This window comes from Leptopilina heterotoma, unplaced genomic scaffold (assembly GCF_015476425.1).
Source record: "Leptopilina heterotoma isolate Lh14 unplaced genomic scaffold, ASM1547642v1 Lhet_223, whole genome shotgun sequence".
NCBI lineage: Eukaryota > Metazoa > Arthropoda > Insecta > Hymenoptera > Figitidae > Leptopilina > Leptopilina heterotoma.
This window is the reverse complement of record NW_025110941.1, coordinates 465984-485437: the sequence shown is the minus strand read 5'-3', so window position 1 is coordinate 485437 and position 19454 is coordinate 465984. Positions and strand designations below refer to the sequence as shown.

The 19454-nt window shown below is 29.2% G+C and overlaps 1 protein-coding gene across 1 annotated transcript in view; it reads left to right on the top strand.

The window, feature by feature from the left end:
• LOC122502238 overlaps positions 1-19454 on the top strand; it is a 124170-nt gene that overhangs the window by 42884 nt on the left and 61832 nt on the right. The window contains exon 2 of the mRNA XM_043612183.1: positions 17734-17885. Coding sequence (XP_043468118.1) covers positions 17734-17885 — 152 coding nt within the window. The remainder of the gene's footprint in view (positions 1-17733; positions 17886-19454) is intronic.

The following is a 19454-nucleotide window of genomic DNA, read 5'->3' as shown; positions in this document are numbered from 1 at the left end:
GACCGCAAATTTAATTTAACTTTTTAAACTTCCGTTTTACGTGTTTACCTCTAACTCTTCTTCCTCAAATAATAACAATAATTCTCCCATTAGAACACTTTATTACCTAAGCAAAACTTTACGTCTCATTTTAAATATTTCTGTTCTTTTTTTTTATTACAGTGTGCGGCATAAGCGGCGAAGGTTTTGTTGCCCCGAAGAGTTCGAGTACTAACGCAGGCAAATTTTCTTCTCACAGTTAAAATTTTTCAATTCTTAAGTTATTAGAGCAGAAAAACGCTTTTGCATAGACTTTTTTAATTGTACCATATGTTCTTATTACATTAGTTTACAGAAATTTTGATCCACGAAATTTGATTCTCATTTTCCCTGTAAAATAGCCCGCTGATGACGAAAATTAAGTGTTGTTTTTTATTTTTTTATTTACAGAAAAAATTTGTTTACTTAAATGTACCTAAGCACTTTTTAAAGTTTAAGAAAAGTTATTTAAAATCATGTGAAGAATCCTGTATACACTATCGGCGGTAATTGTTTAGCCTCTACTTCTTTGAAGATTTAAATATTTTTAAACTTAAAAAATATAATAACAATAACTTCTATTATTTTTTTGATTATTAATATCAATTATACGAATAGGTTTTGATAACTCATGGTGTCACTTCCAAACGATTTTTAAAATCGTCGTATTCTGTCCATTCTGTCCATTCTGTCCAGTCTGTCCTGGTCTGTCCAGTCTGTCCACACTTGAAGTTAGACTATTGTGCATGCTTTTGTTTTTTTGATATATTCTGATAGATAATATTATACGTCATTATTTTTTCACTAATTTTTTAATTTAATAATATTATTTTTATTTCTCAAATAATTCAAAAATATTTTTATTAATTTAAAAAAATTATTAATGTTATTATATTATTCATTATTTCCTTTGTTTCTAAAAAAGAAATCTTGCAAAATATTTTATTTTTTTTTATATGAAAAACTTAATTACTTGACAAAATTTTGACTTCTTCCCTAACCCTAAAGAAAATTCTGATACACTCTAAAAATGATTAGACACTCAAAAAATGTTCTATTACATTTATTTACCAATTTCTGAAATTATTTAATAAAAACATCAATAACTTCTTTTCTAAATAAATTTTAATCATTATTATTTTCTCACAGGAATAAATTATTTTTAATAATTTTTGAAAAAAGTTCTTTGAGAATTTTAAAATCCATTTGTTTACAAATCAATTTTACGAAATTTAAATTATTCAGAAATTCTTCAATTAAATACGAATTAAAAAATAAACACTTCAAATAATTTCAGGATAAAATTCAATTAAACTTTTTTAATATAATTAATTCTACAGAATTGTTAGTTATAAGTATGAAAAATACAAATTTTTAAAGAATTTGATTTGAAACCATTTTAAAATTTAATTATTTCTTAAAATTCATGCTATAATGCTTTTAATAATCAATTATTATGTAAAACTTTAACTAAAATTCATTTTGAAATAAATTTTTATTAGATAATTCAATAATTTAAATGCAAAAATGAATAATTTATTTAATATTTAAAATTTCTTAAAATTGAAGTCTCATAAAGAATTTTATCAAAACATTTTTAAATCATTGATTTCTTTTAACGATTTTTCATAAAATTTTTAAGAACAATTACATTTTTCGATGAATTTGATTAAAATTGTATTAAAAATAATTTAAACTCTGCGATAAGTTTTATTTATGAAAATAATTGAAATCCTGAAAGAAATTTTATTATTTATAAAAATAATTAAATTATTGCGAAGAAATTTATAAAAATATTGTAAATAATAGATTTCTTATTAAATTTTTTAAAAATAATTGACATTTTGACGAGAATATTAAAAAATTCTTGAACACAATTGAATTTCTGCGAAAAATTTTATTACTTTTGAAAATAATTGCATTTATGCAATTAGTTATAAATTTTCAAAAATTCAATTTATTATTGGGAGGCTTAAAAATGAATTTTGTGCAAAAATTAATTTTGTGCAAAGTTAGCAGAGCATTCAAAATTTTTGCTCACAAATTTTTTTAGTTTTTTTGTTATTTGTAACAGGAATTTGTCGTAAATTACTGAAGTAACATTTCAAAAAACTTTAACTAATTCATTTTTTCACCCCGAGTCAACAACCTGACTCGGGGTGATCGATAATTTCAACTCTATTATTTAATTAATTCATTTTTTGAAGGCACAAGTAAGGCACTTATATAATTTTATGCAAAGTTAGCAAAGCAGTGATAAATTTTGTAAATTTTAATTTTTAACAAAATTTATTTTTCTTACTAAACGAAAAAGTAGACATAATTTTATAATTTCTATTTTATAATCATAATTTTCACACAAAATTTTGTTTTTTTTTAATATTTGAATTCTATTTTGTGATTACACATGTGTAATCCCGTTTTTATTGTTTATGGCTGCGTCTACAATAAAAAAAAATAATGTGTAATTTGTAGTGTAATGTGTATTTTTTTTTTTTTTTTTTTTTTTTTTCTTAAATGACTTGAGGCTTGGCCAACTGTCAGAACACACACTCTTATATACCAACTTGATTTTGCGTTTCTACAGAACGACTTTGAGGTTAGGAGTACTCGCATTTGCCTGGACCACCCGTCTAAATGGGTTTTTCTCGCCAGTGGAGAGGGAAACTGTAGAAAACCTCTCCGAGTACAACCGGTTTATCGACAGTCGAATTCTAATGGTGTGTACCGGACAATAATCGACGGTGCATTATTATATATTATTATTAATTATTGATACTAAGAGAAACTACACGCGCGCTTTAGCGCGCGTTTGTTTAGCTGTTACATATACAATAATTTAAAAAGATAACATTTTTGTAATTTTTCATAAATTTTTCGAAGAATTTTTTATTGAAATTTTGTAAAGATAATTTTATTTCTTTTGAGTAATAATAATAATAAATTAAATACTTCATTTGGCGGGCTTGACAGTTGCTACTTATTTATATTACTTAATAAAACAATTTTAAATACAAATTTCATAAAATTCAATTATTTCTTTAATTTTTAAATAAAAAATTATTCCAAAATAATTCATAAAAAAAAAATTTTTTCTCGACAGTTTTTCAATAATTAAATTATTTTAAAAAAATCAATTTTAAATCTGTAAAGTCTAATTATTGTTAAAAACAGGAAAAGTTTGAAATAAATAAAATCTTTTCAACGCTGAAGAATAACATTCATAATTTTCTTATGAATTCTTAAAATTAAATATTATTCCAGCACCTTTGACAAAATTCTCTGCCTTTTTTCTGATTTTCCTGAATAAATTTAGAAAAATAGTGATTTTGTGTAGAATTCTTCTGAATAATGGAATTTTTTAATGTTAAGGGTATGTCCAAGTTGTGAAATGTAAACAAACCAAAAGGTAAACAAACCAAACACAAAAATCGCACTTTTGTAACAGCCATTTCTCTTACAACAATTAACATTTTTACACTTTCTCTACAAAAATGGAAAATTAGAGTTTCAAAGTGTCCAAAAAAATCATTTTCGGCTATGAGCAATAAAAAGCAATTAGTAAAATAACTAATTAAAATGATAAGTAAAATAGCATTTTTGAGGCGTTGCGAAAAATAAACTGCTTGAGTATATCAACCGCACTGACGATGAAGAAGTCTCATGTCAGCGATTGGACCTTCAACATGTGGAAAGGGAAATTTTTCCCTTTCCTCCTTGAAATTACAAGAAAAAGGGTAAAAACTTCTTCATCGTCCGTGCGGTTGATATAGTCAAACACTTGAATTTTACGCGATCTGAGACTCTGTTGCTCTCTGCGCAAGCGCAGAGCGTACTAAGAATGCATTGACAGCACCATGTGGAAGTGCACATTTTGTTTTGAATGAAACTTAGTTGTTTTCTCATTTTTTTTTCAGCTATGCAAGGCGTAGTTACCAAATAGAGTACTTTAGTTCACCATTTTCATAAAGAAAATGTGAATTTATATTTATGTACGAAAATGAGAATTTTTTTCTAAAACAAAGAAACCAATCTTTTTTTTAAACTTTAGGATAATACCTTCTATATGACATTTCGATTTTTTAAAAAAAATTTCGAGAATTGATTTTTTTTACCCACTTTTAAGTTAAAAGTGATTTTTCGTGCATAAAAATTGACTTTAAAATTCCAAAAAAATATGAAAAAAATTTTTTTTTCAAGAAACACTAAATGTCATATTGAAGATTATTTAATTATCTTTAAAATTATGTATCATAAAGCCCAATTGGTTCAAAAGGGCAATTGGTTCATGAATAGTTGTAGAATCAATTAAAATTATTTCCAGAAAGTCGATTTTTTTGACGCAATAAAGGAGGTTCCCCCCTTAAAAACTGTACAAATTTAAACAGCATACAGTTAAACTGACCACTGGAAAACTGCACACAAGTTAATTTCTATTAAATTTATTAAAAATAAGCTTTTGTGCAGTTTTCCAGTGGTCAGTTTTCCTGTATACAGTTGAATTTTGGGCAATTGATGGGTCATTCTCACAATCGGGACACATGACACGTACATTAGATTTTTAAAAATAAATAATAATAATTTTTCAAAATCTTTACGTCCTAATAATAGCATTCATCATGATTTAATCGGATCCTATGAAAAATAAATCGAAAATTTGAAATATTTAAAGATACACGTGTTTATATAGCATAAAAACTCCCCTCCGTTACCGTTCATGAAGTAAGTTTCATTTATAGAAAAGGTATTACATTAATTCTGTAATACAAAAAAATCTTTTGCCCGGTAATATCTACTTATTTTTTTATTTCTAATTCAATCATGAAAAATAAAGTAAAATATTTGTTAGTTATTTTTACCTAGAATTAAATTAGTTTTGTGCAGAAATAAAACTCCCCTCCGTTACCGCTCACAAATATAATTATAAAATATAAACAAAAACGATAAAATAGAAATAAATACATCAAAACTCTTTGTAGTGTCAGTATAGTTATGGTTATTGCATAAAATGATGAAACAAAATGAAAACAATTAGTTTTAAAAGAATCTTTAGTTTGTCAGTGTTCATCGACACAATAAAAACTCCCCTCCGTTACCGCAGTAAATTTAGTTTTTAGGACGTAAATAATAATAATTTTTAATAATCTTTAAAACATTGTTTTATTTAAAAACAAAGAAAACAAATGCTGTCATTAATTTATTTATAATATTTATTTTTTTTATATTAGAATCATAACATTTTGAAGCTGTATAATGGAAGAAAACTCCCCTCCGTTACCCATGGTATATTTCCATTACACAGCACGTAAATTACAGACTTTATTAATCATCGGATTCGCCTGAAAATCGTTACTCGGGGGTTTTTAGAGTTGCTGATTACGAATATGATAATAATTTTTAAAAATTCAAAATGGCGGATCCAACATGGCGGACAATTTTTTAAAACATTCATCGGATTTGCTTGAAACTCGTTACTCGGGGGTTTTCGGGGTTGCTGATTACGAATCTCATGTCAGTTTTTGAAAATTCAAAATGGCGGATCCAATATGGCCGACTTTTTTTTCAAAACTGCTCAGATTTGCATAAAATTTATTACTTGGTGGTTTTCGGGGTCGCTGATTACGAATCTGTTATTAGTTTTTAAAAATTCAAAATGGCGGATCCAACATGGCGGACACTTTTTGAAAAATTCATCGGATTTGCTTGAAACTTGTTATTAGGGGGTTTTCGGGGTCGCTGATTACGAATTTTGGGTCAGTTTTAAAAAATTTTAAATGGCGGATCCAATATGGTGGATAATTTGAAGATTGATGCTATTCGATAGAAATTCGTTCCTCAGGGGTTTTTGGGGTCGCTGAATTCGAATTTGATGTTTGTTTTTGAAAATTGCAAATGGCTGATCTAGTATGAATAATTAATTAGATTGGCTTAAAACTTGTCGCTCTGGAGATTTCGGGATTTTGAATTTTCAAAAACTGACATCGGATTCGTAATCAGCAACCCCGAAAACTCCCGAATAACGAGTTTCAAGCATACCCGATGAATTTTTGAAAAAAGTGTCCACCATATTGGATCCGCCATTTTCAATTTTCAAAAACTATCTTGAAATTCATAATCAGCGACCCCGAAAACCCCCGAGTAACGAGTTTCAAGCAAATCCGTTAAATTTTTGAAGAAAGTGTCTGCCATATTGGATCCACCATTTTGGATTTTGAGAAACTGACATCGGATTCGTAATCGCGACCCCTAAAACCCCTGAGTAACGAGTTTTAATTAATTTTCATCAATTTTGAAACCCATTTAGCTGCGAGAAATTTTCAACAAAAATTCTGATTAAAAAACATTAATTTTTAATAATAATGTTGATAAAGATTGTAACCACGTATTTTATAGGCTTATTAGGATCCCCCTTTTGCCAAAGGACTAATAATAAAAGTGAATTTTCAACTTTTTTTAAAATGAAATTTCAATTCTGAATTTGTTCCTTTCTAGAGATTGACCCTGATACCGCCCCAATTTTTTAATACTTTTATTCATTTTGTTTTCTTAAAAATATTTTTATATTTGTCTTAACAAAAGACAAGTGACGAAACATATAAGACGAACGACAAAAAAACAAAAGAAATTCAAGAGAAAAAAAGGGGAAATGGCAAACGACAAAAAAACAGTACTTCTCTCCTATTTTTAATATTATTATTGTAATAGTCGTAACATTAGATTCGCTATTTAAAAATTTTGTAAGAATGATTCCAGATTTGTATTTACACACCCCGTAAACTTCCAAGAAGCAGCATTCAGTCATATATTGTCAATTTTTAATTTTTGACTATCATATTGTATCCATTATTTTAATGTTAGAAAAACTGACTTCAGATTCGTAATAAGTGACTTAGAAAAAATCTAAGCGGTAATTTTCAAACAAATTTGATAGATTTTTTATTTCTTCGTCTAACATATTGAATCCTCCATTTTTAATTTTAATAAACTGACTTCAGATTAAGAATCAGCGACTTCAAAAACCTCCGAATGCCAACTTTTAAGCAAATTTGTTTCATTTTTAAATTTTGTCCGACATATTGGATCCGCCATTTTAAATTTTGACAAACTGACTCCAGATTTGTAATCAGCGACCCCACAAACCACCGAAAGACTACTTTCATGTAAATTTGATTTTTTAATCTATCGTCCGCCATATTGAATCCGCCATTCTGAATTTTGAAAAACTGACTTCAGATTCGTAATCAGCGACCCCAATAACTCCCAAGAGATAATTTTCAAGCAAATTTGTTTAATTTTTAAATTTTGTTTGCCATATTGGATCCGCCATTTTGAATTTTGAAAAACTGACTCCACATCCTTAATCAGCGACCCCATAAACCCCCGAGTGACAACTTTCAAGTAAATTTGTTTAATTTTTTTCCGCCATATTGGATCCGCCGCGATTTTGAATTTTACAAAACTGACTCCAGATTCGTAATCAGCGACCCCAAAAATCCCCGAGTGACAACTTTCAAGTAAATTTGATTAATTTTTTACTTTATCGTCCGCCATATTGACTCCGGCATTTTGAATTTTCAAAATTTTGAAAATCTGATTCCAGATTCGTAATCAGCGACCCCGAAAACCATATAGGTACTATACATATTGTAGATATTTTTTAATTGCCCTAATTATGGGACTGAAAGGGTTAAAAGAATTAAACTAAGTAAATAAAAAATAAAAACTTTTAGTGATTTTAACATTATATTGTGAATTAATAAAATAATAGAAAATTCGAATATTCAATTGTTTTTAACCAAATTATTTTCAATATTGCCTTTGCCCCACATAACAAACTTTTTTTTTAACTTTAAATTTCAAATATTTAGATACAAAATTAAACTAAAACACCACGCCAGTTGTGTAGAGAAATATTTTATTTATTTACATGTTATGTTTTAAAAAATTAAATACTTAAACTTATGTTTTAAAAAATAAGAGTTTGTTCAGTAAAATTATCATTTCATTTTTGCAAAACAATTTTTTTGTTATATTTCTTAAAATATTTGATATTTTTAGGTTTTTCTTTTTTAATCAATTGGTCTAATTGCATTGAAACTAAATTTTTAATACCAATTGGAATAGACAGAAAATAAAGAAGATATTTTAAAAAACGTCTTTGCCCCGCATAGCGCCTTTATTCTGCACTCTCCCCTACTTTTTTACTTTAAATAATTAATAATGATAATAATAATAAATCATTAATGAATTTCAATAAATAACTTGTTCTCTTAAAAAGAAGTAAAGAAAATGATAAAAATATTGTTTAATATTTATATTAATACTAATAATAGTTGATGCACTTACTAGAAAAAAATTAATAATGATATGTAATTATTAATATACAATAATTTACAGCTCACGTTTTAACCCCCTTTACTGTGTTTGACGTCTATAGAGGCAAAAATAATTCGTGCCACCAATGTCAGACCGCTATAGCGGCATCTAAAGCGAAAATCACTGTAATAAATGAAATATGAATATCAATAAATATTCTAAGGTTTTTGGGGTCGCTGAATCCGAATCTTTGATCAGAATTAAAAAATTCAAAATGGCGACCAAAAAAATTTTTAATGTTTACGAATTTGGCTGAAAATGCTCATTCGGGAGGTTTTGAGGTCTCTAAATCCAAATCTTTAGTCAAAATTCAAAATGTCGACTCCAAAATGGTGAAAGAAAAAATTTAAAATCCGTAAACTTTGAAATCTTTTGATCGCCATTTAATAATCAATACTGGACATACTTGCTGGGTGTTAAATTATGATACCTCGGATTAGCGTTGAAAAACATGATACCTCGGATTTGATTTGAAAAACATGGCATATCGTCATTTGGTTTAAAGAATATGACACGTCAAAAACAAAAATTTTTTATGCAAATTTGGAATGGTACCACTGACTGCGAAATTTAAAATGATTTGTTATATTACATTTTTAAAATATATATTAAAAGAGATTAAAATAATAAAGGTAAAATTTTGCACTTTATTTATATAATTTTAAATATTTTATGATATTAAATTTGTTTTAAATCCCTATATTAAAGAACCAGTTGAGACTACTAGAAATTGAACATGGATTTACTGGTGTTTCGACTTGTTTTAACGTGGATTTCCAATCTTACCATTTCTACTTGTATTTCCAAGTTCGCTCATATTACAAGTATTAACTTGCAATTCCAAATACAAAAATTTAGTTTAAGTATCTACTTGATTCAATTTGGATTCTCGAATACTACATTCTACTTGTCATTCAAATTAAAAATCAACAAGCTTGGTTTAATTTGAATCGAATCGGGAATTTCAAGTTCAAATTTAAAGAGTTTGATTCATCGCGAATTGGAATTCATAGAATTGTTATTTTCGTCATTTGATATTTTGTTAATTGTCATTTTTGCAAAGAATTATTATTGCAAATTTCCATTTTTACAAATATTTATTTTTGTTAACTGTTATTTTACAAATTGTTATGTTTGCAAACTTGCTTTCTTCGCATTGATAGTTTTAGGAATTGTTAGATACTTCTGCTAATTGCTATTTTTTGCGAAATTTTTTTGTTGTGAATTGTTATTTTTGCTAATTGTTGTTTTGCAAATTTACATTTCTCGAATTGATATTTTTATGAATTGTTACACGGAGAAAAAAATGCTATTGAATCAATGACATATGGGTTTGATTCATTGAATAGTGTCATAACGGGCTGCCTAACGTATATGCTGTTGTTTTGAAAGCACCGATTCTAATGATTCGATAGTATCACTTTCTTTGAAACAAAAGCATATTTCTCAAATTGACAGCATACTATGTTAATTCGAAGGTGAATCCTTTTGAATCAATAAACAAAATTTTTTAATTTAACAGTATATGCTTTTGAGTCAATGACTATAACTTTTAAATTTAAAAGCATCATTTTTATGATTCAAAAATTTGTACTCTTAATTTTTTTAGTTGTTGCTATCGATTGAATAACACCATACTGTTAATTCAATTCTTTTATGTGGTTAAATATATACCAACGATAAATTGAAAAAAGGGAATTTTTGTTCACATGTTTTTTATATACTATAATTAATTCTCACACCTTTAACACAACACTTTTTATACACATCTTTTTTTCAATTTTTCACACTAACATATACATCTTTATTATTTTTTCATTTTTTCCAACGGCTAAACACACACACACATACACATTCAAATACACTTATCTTTTTTAGTCAGAAAAATACGGCTATTCCCAAGCGGTCACCCATCCATTTAGTAACCGCGACCAACGACGCTTAACTTCCGTGATAGACGAGAACCGCCGCGCTGCAATGTAATACATCCGCTTCTCAACGTTGGGCACTTACTTTGTGGTTAAATACCGTGCTCGAGATTTTTCGCGTATATAAGGGAATTTATATAGGGAATTTATATTTAACTAGTCATTAATTAATTAAAAGAATTTAAATAATACTTTTTTATATTGGAATCTCAAAAACGACAGGTTTAATAAACATATAAATATATGTGGGTAAGTATTTCAATAAATTTAGTACCTGTCAATGTCTCAAAACATAGTGTTCTTAATTTTATAGCATATGCTATAGGCAGTCCGCAATAGCACCACTCATTGAAACGAAAGCATATGCTTTCGTTTTCAGAGCGCGCTTCTTTAGAGCAAACAATTTTTCATTTGATTTAAATTTACACGCATTTTCTTCAAATTTACCTATTAGATGCTTCAAATGAATAATGTCAAAGAAAACAATAAATTATTCTGTTGCTATATATAGATGAACTATAGAAACAATTTGCACAATATCATTAATTCTACAGTACCGTACTTTTAATTTAAACAGTTTCATTTTTTCATTTTAAGCAATATACTTTTCGATTAATAAATGTGTCATTGAATCAATGACGGGGAATTCAATAGCATGGAGATATTTGATTCAACAGCACTTTTTTTTCAGTGTACTGTTGATATAAAAAATTATTTAACCTAATTCTTCTTCGAATTGACATATTATGAAGCGAAATCATTTGTTTCATAAAAGTTTCAAAGATTTGACACATTTTAAATTTCGAGGTCAGTGGTGACAACCAAAATTTTAATAAAAAATTTTTGTTTTCGACGTGTCATGTTCTTCAAACCAAACGACGATATGTCATGTTTTTTAACGCTATAATCCGAGGTATCATGATTTTACACCCAGCAGACGAATATAAAATTGCTCTCCATGTCACACAAATTCATGCAATTTCACATGTGAAAAATACATTGTGTCACGTTTAGTAGAGACCCCCTCCCCTACCCCCAAAAACGTGACATCATTTGTGAACGTTCCCTATTTGTGAAATTCAATATAAAAAAAGACCAATAGTGGTCAGTACAGCGCTAGTAGTCAATTTCTAACTGTTATTTAATAAAAAAATTATTAAAAGGACCTAATATACGGTCCTATTTAAAGTCTGAATAATATGTGGGTTATAAATAAGTTTTGCGTATCCGGAACCAAAATAGGGAACGAATAATGTGCAACGGGACAAAAGAAACTTGAATAGCTTCTTTAACTTTTGACCATTCATCAATTTAAAAAAAACGCAAAAATTACAAGGAATCTAAAAACTAATTGTACATTAGCAGTGTGTATTGACCTTAAAATCTTTTAGGCAAACAACATAAAAATCGTCAAAAGTAAAATTGTTGCTAAAAAACATTTATGTAGGTATAATATAATCTTCCATTGGATGAACTTACTTAAATTTTTGAATTTCCCTTTACAGTCAGGTCTCCAAACTGTAACATTTGAAACGACAATAAACTTCGAACTGTAACAACTAGTTACGCCCACATGACCTAATATTATAACATGACGTCACAGGACGTCAGCATCTATCAGTGACGTACTCTTTTCTTTCTTAAATGATTTTAGGCTTGGCCAAATGTCAGAACACACAATCTTATAAACCAATTATTTTTGCGTTTCTGCAGAACGACTTTAAAAGTTAAGAGTACTCGTATTTGCCTGGACCACCCGTCTATGGGATTTCTCGCCAGAGGAGAGGTATCTACGTTCGAGTTCTAATTCTGTGCATTGGACAATAACACAGGCCTACAAAATTCAACTTTTTTTCGGCATAATGGATGCGACTAGGTGTTTCCGAAGGAAAATTGTGGGGCAAATTCCTGACGTGGTAAAAACTTCGCTATTGTCAGAAATTAAAGCTTAATTTATGCACTTTTAAATGAGCCCTTAGCCGACTATAATATGTTTCAACCCTTAAAGCAGGGGGAGTGTGCTTTGTCCAGAGGTGCGACAATTTTAAAATACAAAATATTGGAATTGTAGAGGATAAAAAAAAATGATAATTGAAAAAGAATAAGCCGTGTACTCCAACCTGTAGCTAACTAAATTTTCTCGATTCACTACCCCTGAAAACAACCTTTAAATAATTTTTTTTATAAACTGAAATATCTGCAGAAAAATATTATGAATGTTGTATTGAACATTCTCGTACACTAAGCAACCATAAAAACAATCTAGAACATCTCTCTGCTTAAAAACAACCATTTGAGTACAAGGCTTTTTCTTATTCAATTATCATTTTTTTTATTCTCTACAATTTCAATATTTTGTATTTTAAAGTTGTCGCACCCCTGGACAAAAACACACCCCCTGCTTTAAAAGTTGAAGCATATTAGTTGGCAAAGAGCTCATTTGAAAGGGCATGAATTAAGCTTTAGTTTCTGATAATAGCAAAGTTTTTATCACGTCAGGAATTTGCCCCACAATTTTTCAAAAAGTGCCAAATACGCTGATTTTAGGGGTTTCAGCCTCATTTTTCTCAAAAACTTGACGTGATGGAGCATTTTGGACCCAGAATTCGTATTCAGCCCAAAATTTCCCTTCGGAAACACTTAGTAGCATCCATTATGCCGAAATGATGCAGGCTTGATGTGTAATCGACAGTGCACATCATTCTCGACGTCAAACCTCCCGACATGTATGAACTGCTTTTACTGATTTGAATTCCGGTTTCTTTCCGCTGAGTTTGATAAAAATGTCGCTTGTTTACATATCTCTATAGGTAACTACTTATCGACGGATTAGTTTTCTAACGCTCTAGTCTTATTCGTTATCATAAAAGAGACAAAAGTTATAGAAAACCGAGGAAAAAACTAACACAGAGTAGCAAGGTAACAACGCTTTATAACTTTTGAAAAATAAATAGATTGAAATAATTCTAATGCATAATAATTAATCAGCAGTACCCCCTACAATTTTATATGTAGTGCGAGAGAATACTTTCAAGGTAATTTTATGACTAATTTTTATGTAGAGCCAAAAAATTTGTCAAAATTACAAAATTGTAGAAAAATATTTGGTCAAACTATATACGAGATAGAATCCCATTTGCGTAAATAAATATAAATTCACATTTTCTTTATGGAAATGGTGAACTAACGTGTTGAATTTGGTAACTATACCTTGCATAGCTAAAAGCATGAGAAAACAGCTAAGTTTCATTTAAAACAAAATGTGCACTTCTGCATGGTGCTGTCAATGCATTCTTAGTACGGTCTGCGCAGAGAGCAACAGAGTCTCAGGTCGCCAAAAATTAAAGTGTTTGAAAAATTTCCCCTTCCACATGTTGAAGGTCCAATCGCTGACATGGAACTTCTTCATCGTCAGTGCGGTTGATATACTCAAACAGTTTATTTTTTGGGACGCGTCAAAAATGCTTATTTACAGGTCATTTTAATTAGATATTTTACTAATTGTTTTTTATTGCTCATAGTCAAAAATGATTTCATTGGAAACTTTGACACTCTAATTTTCCATTTTTGTAAAGAAAGTGTAAAAATGTTAAATTTTGTAGGAGAAATGGCTGTTAGAAAAGTGCGATTTTTGTGTTTGTTTTTTTTACCTTTTGGTAACATATCTTCCAAGCCAGCATGACTGTATGGTATGTGTATTCGTTTTACGTCTTCAAGGTCTAGGGTTCAAACCCCCGTGCGTGTGATATTTTTCCGTCTTAGTTTAAGTGATATATGTACGTTTGTTAATAATGTGAAGTGAAATAATAAATTAGAATTTAAAATAATAACAAATAAATAAAGTGGGCTTAAAAAAATTAATAACAGTTTATATAATTATAAACTTTGATAATATTGTTACAACAAATATATTTATCGTAATTCAATATGGATATATTAAAAAAGTTTCTAAAGGTGCAATTCACACTAGACCCCGTATTATAGCTTTATGCATATTGTTCTGATATAGTGAAACTATTTATAAACTTGATTTCTGTAGCGTTACATTTCTACATAGTTACAATAACATTTCACGATACCGGAACTAGATAGTAAATAGTTGAAACTATATTATTACGGTACAGATACGTGACAAATTTATACCCGTTAACGGGTAGTTGTCAACAAATTTTTCGAATCGATAAATATTTTTTTATCGAATATTTCGTTCGATATACAGCTTTATAAAATGTTCATTTTGTTTTCTCGTAACTTAATTATTTATCTTTAGATCTTTAAATATTAGGATATAATTAAATAGTCTTTAATACTTTGGAATATTTTTAACTTCATTGTTTTGATTTGTTTGATAGTTATCAAGCTAAAAAATTATCCATATATACAATTATTTAAAAAATAATTGAATTTGCTTCTAACTTGTTAATATGGTGTTTTTAGGGTCCCTGATTACGAATATAAAATTTGATTTCATATTCGATATCAGCGACCCCAAAAATCCCAGAGTACAGTGAGTTCTCGCGAGTCGTTCAATTCTCGAAAATTTTCAAGATCATAAAACTCACGAGTCGTTCAACGCATAAGCCACGCCTCCAAGGCGATTTCAGGGATGTGTGAAACATATTTATCGCCCCGAAAGACACAATATTCAATGACTTTGGTCCGTTTAAATTACACAGCACTGAGCACCGGCGCGCGCATGCTAGAAATTGAACGACTCGTGAATCGGACACTGATCAGCTGTTGAACGACTGGCGAGTTTGAACGACTCGTGAGTTGAACGACTCGCGAGAACTCACTGTAACAGCATTCGAATGATATCAATCTATTTTGAAAAAAGGCGTTCCCTTTTTTGAATTTTTGAAATCTGATTTCATATTTGTAATCAGCGACCTCAAAAATACCCGATTAACATTTTAAGTAAACCCAATCATTTTTTAAAACAGTTATATTTAGGGACCGGACAGTGTGAGTCAATTTTTATACGCTTGACAACTGTCAAAATATTATGTTTGACAGATAATTCAATTTGTTGTTACAAATTAATACAGAGTTTCAGCTTTAAGTTGACCTCTATAAAAACTGTAGCACGTCGGAATTATCTGGTCAAAATTTTTAAAAACTTCCAAAAACGTGATTTCCTTCTAGAGTAATGACATTCTATGTGGCGTTTTAATGTGAACTCAATATTGCAAATTCATTATAGAACAATAGACAGGATTTTTAAAGAGGTTTTAGAATAAAAATTGTTTCACTTATCATGATTTTCTATCAACGCATTAGATTTCACAATTTTAGTTCCATTTTTAGTGCTTGAAAGAGAAAGTGACTGTTTCCTATAAAAACAAATAATCTATTGAAAATCTGGTTTACTATTTTTTCTACTTCTTCTTCTTCTTCTTCTAATTCTGGGAGGTGAACGATCAAAAATAAAGCAGAAAGAGAGCGTAACATGATGGAGTAAATCCTCTTTGCTTGCAAGCGAACATTGTCCGTTTTCTGTATCACATTTTTCGGTCGACCTAGTTTTATATCGTCGCAAATTCAAGATCTGATGAAAAAATACACAGAATATCTTTGAAATGGGAAAAATACCTGCTGGTGTTTTAAAATACAAGAAAAATAACGTCGATGATTTAGAAATGTATTTATAGAGAAGACCACACCCCCGCGGTCTGATCGTCTTCGATTGGGTCGAGGTCCATTAATTATTTCCGATGCTGTCACCAGGAGAATGCTGGGAATCGAGGCCTTGATGTCTCGAGGATTGATGTGTGTTTACTTCCTCCTTTTTATATCTGTTCTTTACTCTGTTTTCCCGGAGATCTATTTATTTCATTTCTTATAATGCAATCCATTATTTCATCACTTACAAAATCTTAAAAATTAAATCAGAATAAAATTTATATAGTACATTAAAAAACAATCTTGAGAGTATGTAAAAGTTATTTAAATTTTTACGTGGTAATTTAACCCTTGAAGATTACTTGCCCATACAGCACCAAGAATTTTCTGAAACTCGACAGGACGTCGCTCAGCGAGGTTAGAAATATTGAGTGGCGAAGCTCATGGAAGAATGTATGGTTATTTAAATATCCACATGTGACGAAATATTAAATATCAAACTTGAGCGAAAATTACACTGCAAATATATATATATTGACTTACCATGTTTAATCAATGTTCAGACAATATTGGTTTATACATTTCTATAAGCCGACGAAATTTTAATAATTAGGCTAATATATTGCATACAACATTGATATAATATTATAATAAATATAATATAATATAATATTGATATAATATTGCCTGATTATGGCAAGTTAATATTTCCGGTATAATTTTTGCTCAAGTTTGATATTCAATATTTCCTTATAAGAGGAAATTTAAATTGTACAGAGTTATTTTACAGAGTTTAAAATATGTTTAAAAAAATTATTCTAATTTAATCAAACGACCAGTTTGAAATTGGTTGAGCTTTGAAAAGTGATCTAAGAAAGAGATAAAAAACTGACACGGCTTTGATATTCTCATTGATTTTAAACTTAACCTTAAATCACAATTTAATTTTTTGTTAATTTTCAACAAAATTTTGCTATGTGTATTTTGTAATCAGAAGCTTTTTGCATTCGTAATTTAAATATAAAGACTGTAGAGTCTTTGAAAAGATAAAACAGTAGTGTGTGTCAATTGTGAGTTTTTTAAAAATAGATACTACTGCAGAAGTGGGAATCCAGCAGCAAATAATCTATAGATAGTCGATTTAAATGACATCATGAATGTTAATTTTCCTAAAAATTAATTTCGACCTATAATTAATTTTTTTACGAATTTATTAATACGCAAAATTAAGATAAATTAAACAGTCTTATAAATCAATGTTTATTTACTCTCCCTGCTTCACGCAGGGTTCGAGACTCCCTAATACATTATCATCTGCTTAACCTAATCAATACAAAAATTCCTTAAAACTACATCGCAACGCTTAATCTAACTTATTCTAATTATCGCAATAACATAATAAGCAATCCGCCAAGAGCACCGGGTTTCCGTTTCCAGTTCCATAAGCCCTTTTTGGCTTCGTTAAAAAATATAAAATAAACGTAAATCCTAATCTAATAACCCTATAATAATCCCTTTTTTCCCGCCCCTTTAATTCTCTAACAGTCTTATAAATCATGTACAATAATGTTATATTATATTAACAGTGATCTTCTTTAATCATATGTGGTTAAATTTAGAGTTTAACAAAGATATTTTTTGTGGAGAGATTGGAATTTGCATAAAATAGTACTAGTTATTTTTATGAGCATTTGCGCTTGAAGAATCCTTTTATAGTGATAGAGAAGAGTTAAAAGGAATTTCAATTTTTAATGGAATGTGATGAATTAAAAAGTAAAATTCTTTTCAGGTGAATGGAGGATCACCTGCTGAGGCTGCAGGTTTAAAAGCTGGAGACGCTGTCATTAGGGTCAACAACACGGACATGTTTAACCTCAGGCATAAAGATGCACAAGATGTTATTGTCAGGACCGGAAATAATTTCGAAATGACTATTCAGAGGTGACTTTTTTGCATAGTTAAAATTAATTCAATTTTTTTCCTAGTAAAAAGGTTACTGTATATTCTTAAAACAGTGCAGTGCAGTCAGTCGTCGAGATTATTGTGCATTTTTTGCAATTCTATGTAAACGTAAATTTAGGTAATATTCATTGTATTGGCCGTCACAAATTCCCTATCTCTTAGCCTCCCGGAACCCCTCGTCGTTTCAACCCACTAATGACTGCATGTTTCTACAGTGTTCTGTTCTGTTTAAATGGCTTCTTGTATAAACATATAGCCAGTACAAGCACTGTTTCTACACAGACAAAAAAAGGGGCTTTATAGCACGGCAGTGGATTGCTGCTTTATCACATGGGCGCTGTTTTTACCTTATAAGTATGAATTCATACTTTTATTACGCGAGTAACATCTACACTTAAAAGACGTGTTAGAAGAGATTTCCCTATCATTTCGGCAAGAGAACCTTACTTTGCAAGGTTCGTTCGCTGAAATGGGACTCTGGTAAAAAAGTTTTATTGAAAACATTATAAAACACTTATAAACTTTCAATGTTTTCTACTTTCATAATATCAAAATAATAAATTTAAAAAACAAGTTCTTCATTGTTTAAATGCAATAAAAAAATTTTTTTTGGTAAATTTTAAACAAATGTAGTTATTTAACAAGTGATCACACAAACATTTCGTGCAATTTATTATTTGGATATTATGAAAGTTCTACAAGGTTTCTATAAGAGTAATTTGTATTGATTTTTTACGAAGTTTTATGACGTTATATATTTAAGCAAACATAGTTTCGGAATATAGCTTTTAAATAACGTTGAAAAATATTTTAGAGCAATGTAGCAACGGAAATATTCTTTGCAAAATCCCATGTATAAAAGTGTTGTGACAAACTAGAGTCTAACGATTTTCCCATTAGTACCCAGTGTGCACGTACTATAACTGTTCTAGACCAAAAAAAGAACAGTGTTCTAGAATAAGTGTTACAATTTTATTATAGAACAGTTCTAGAGCTTTGTTCTAAATTTGTTCTGGAACAGTTGTTCTGTATCTGTTCTATAACAGACATGTAACATTTGTTCTAAATTAGTTATAGAATTTTGAAGTAACATTGTTCCTACAGTGTTCAAGAACACTGTTACAAAAATTTAATATAACTGTTCTTTCACTATAAACTCGTGTTTATTTTCACTACACGGAAAGATGTTATTATTAAATTTTATAAAAGTATTTTACAAGTGTAGGACAAAATGTGACAAAGGAAAATTTTGCTATCAACAAAACTAACACAGTAAATCTTAATTTAAGATCGGTCTTAAATTCAGCACTGTCTGCTATAATGCGTTAAAGGATACAAAAATGTTGTACAGTGAGTTCTCGCGAGTCGTTCAATTCTCGAAAATTTTCAAGATCATAAAACTCACGAGTCGTTCAACGCATAAGCCACGCCTCCAAGGCGATTTCAGGGATGTGTGAAACATATTTATCGCCCCGAAAGACACAATATTCAATGACTTTGGTCCGTTTAAATTACACAGCACTGAGCACCGGCGCGCGCATGCTAGAA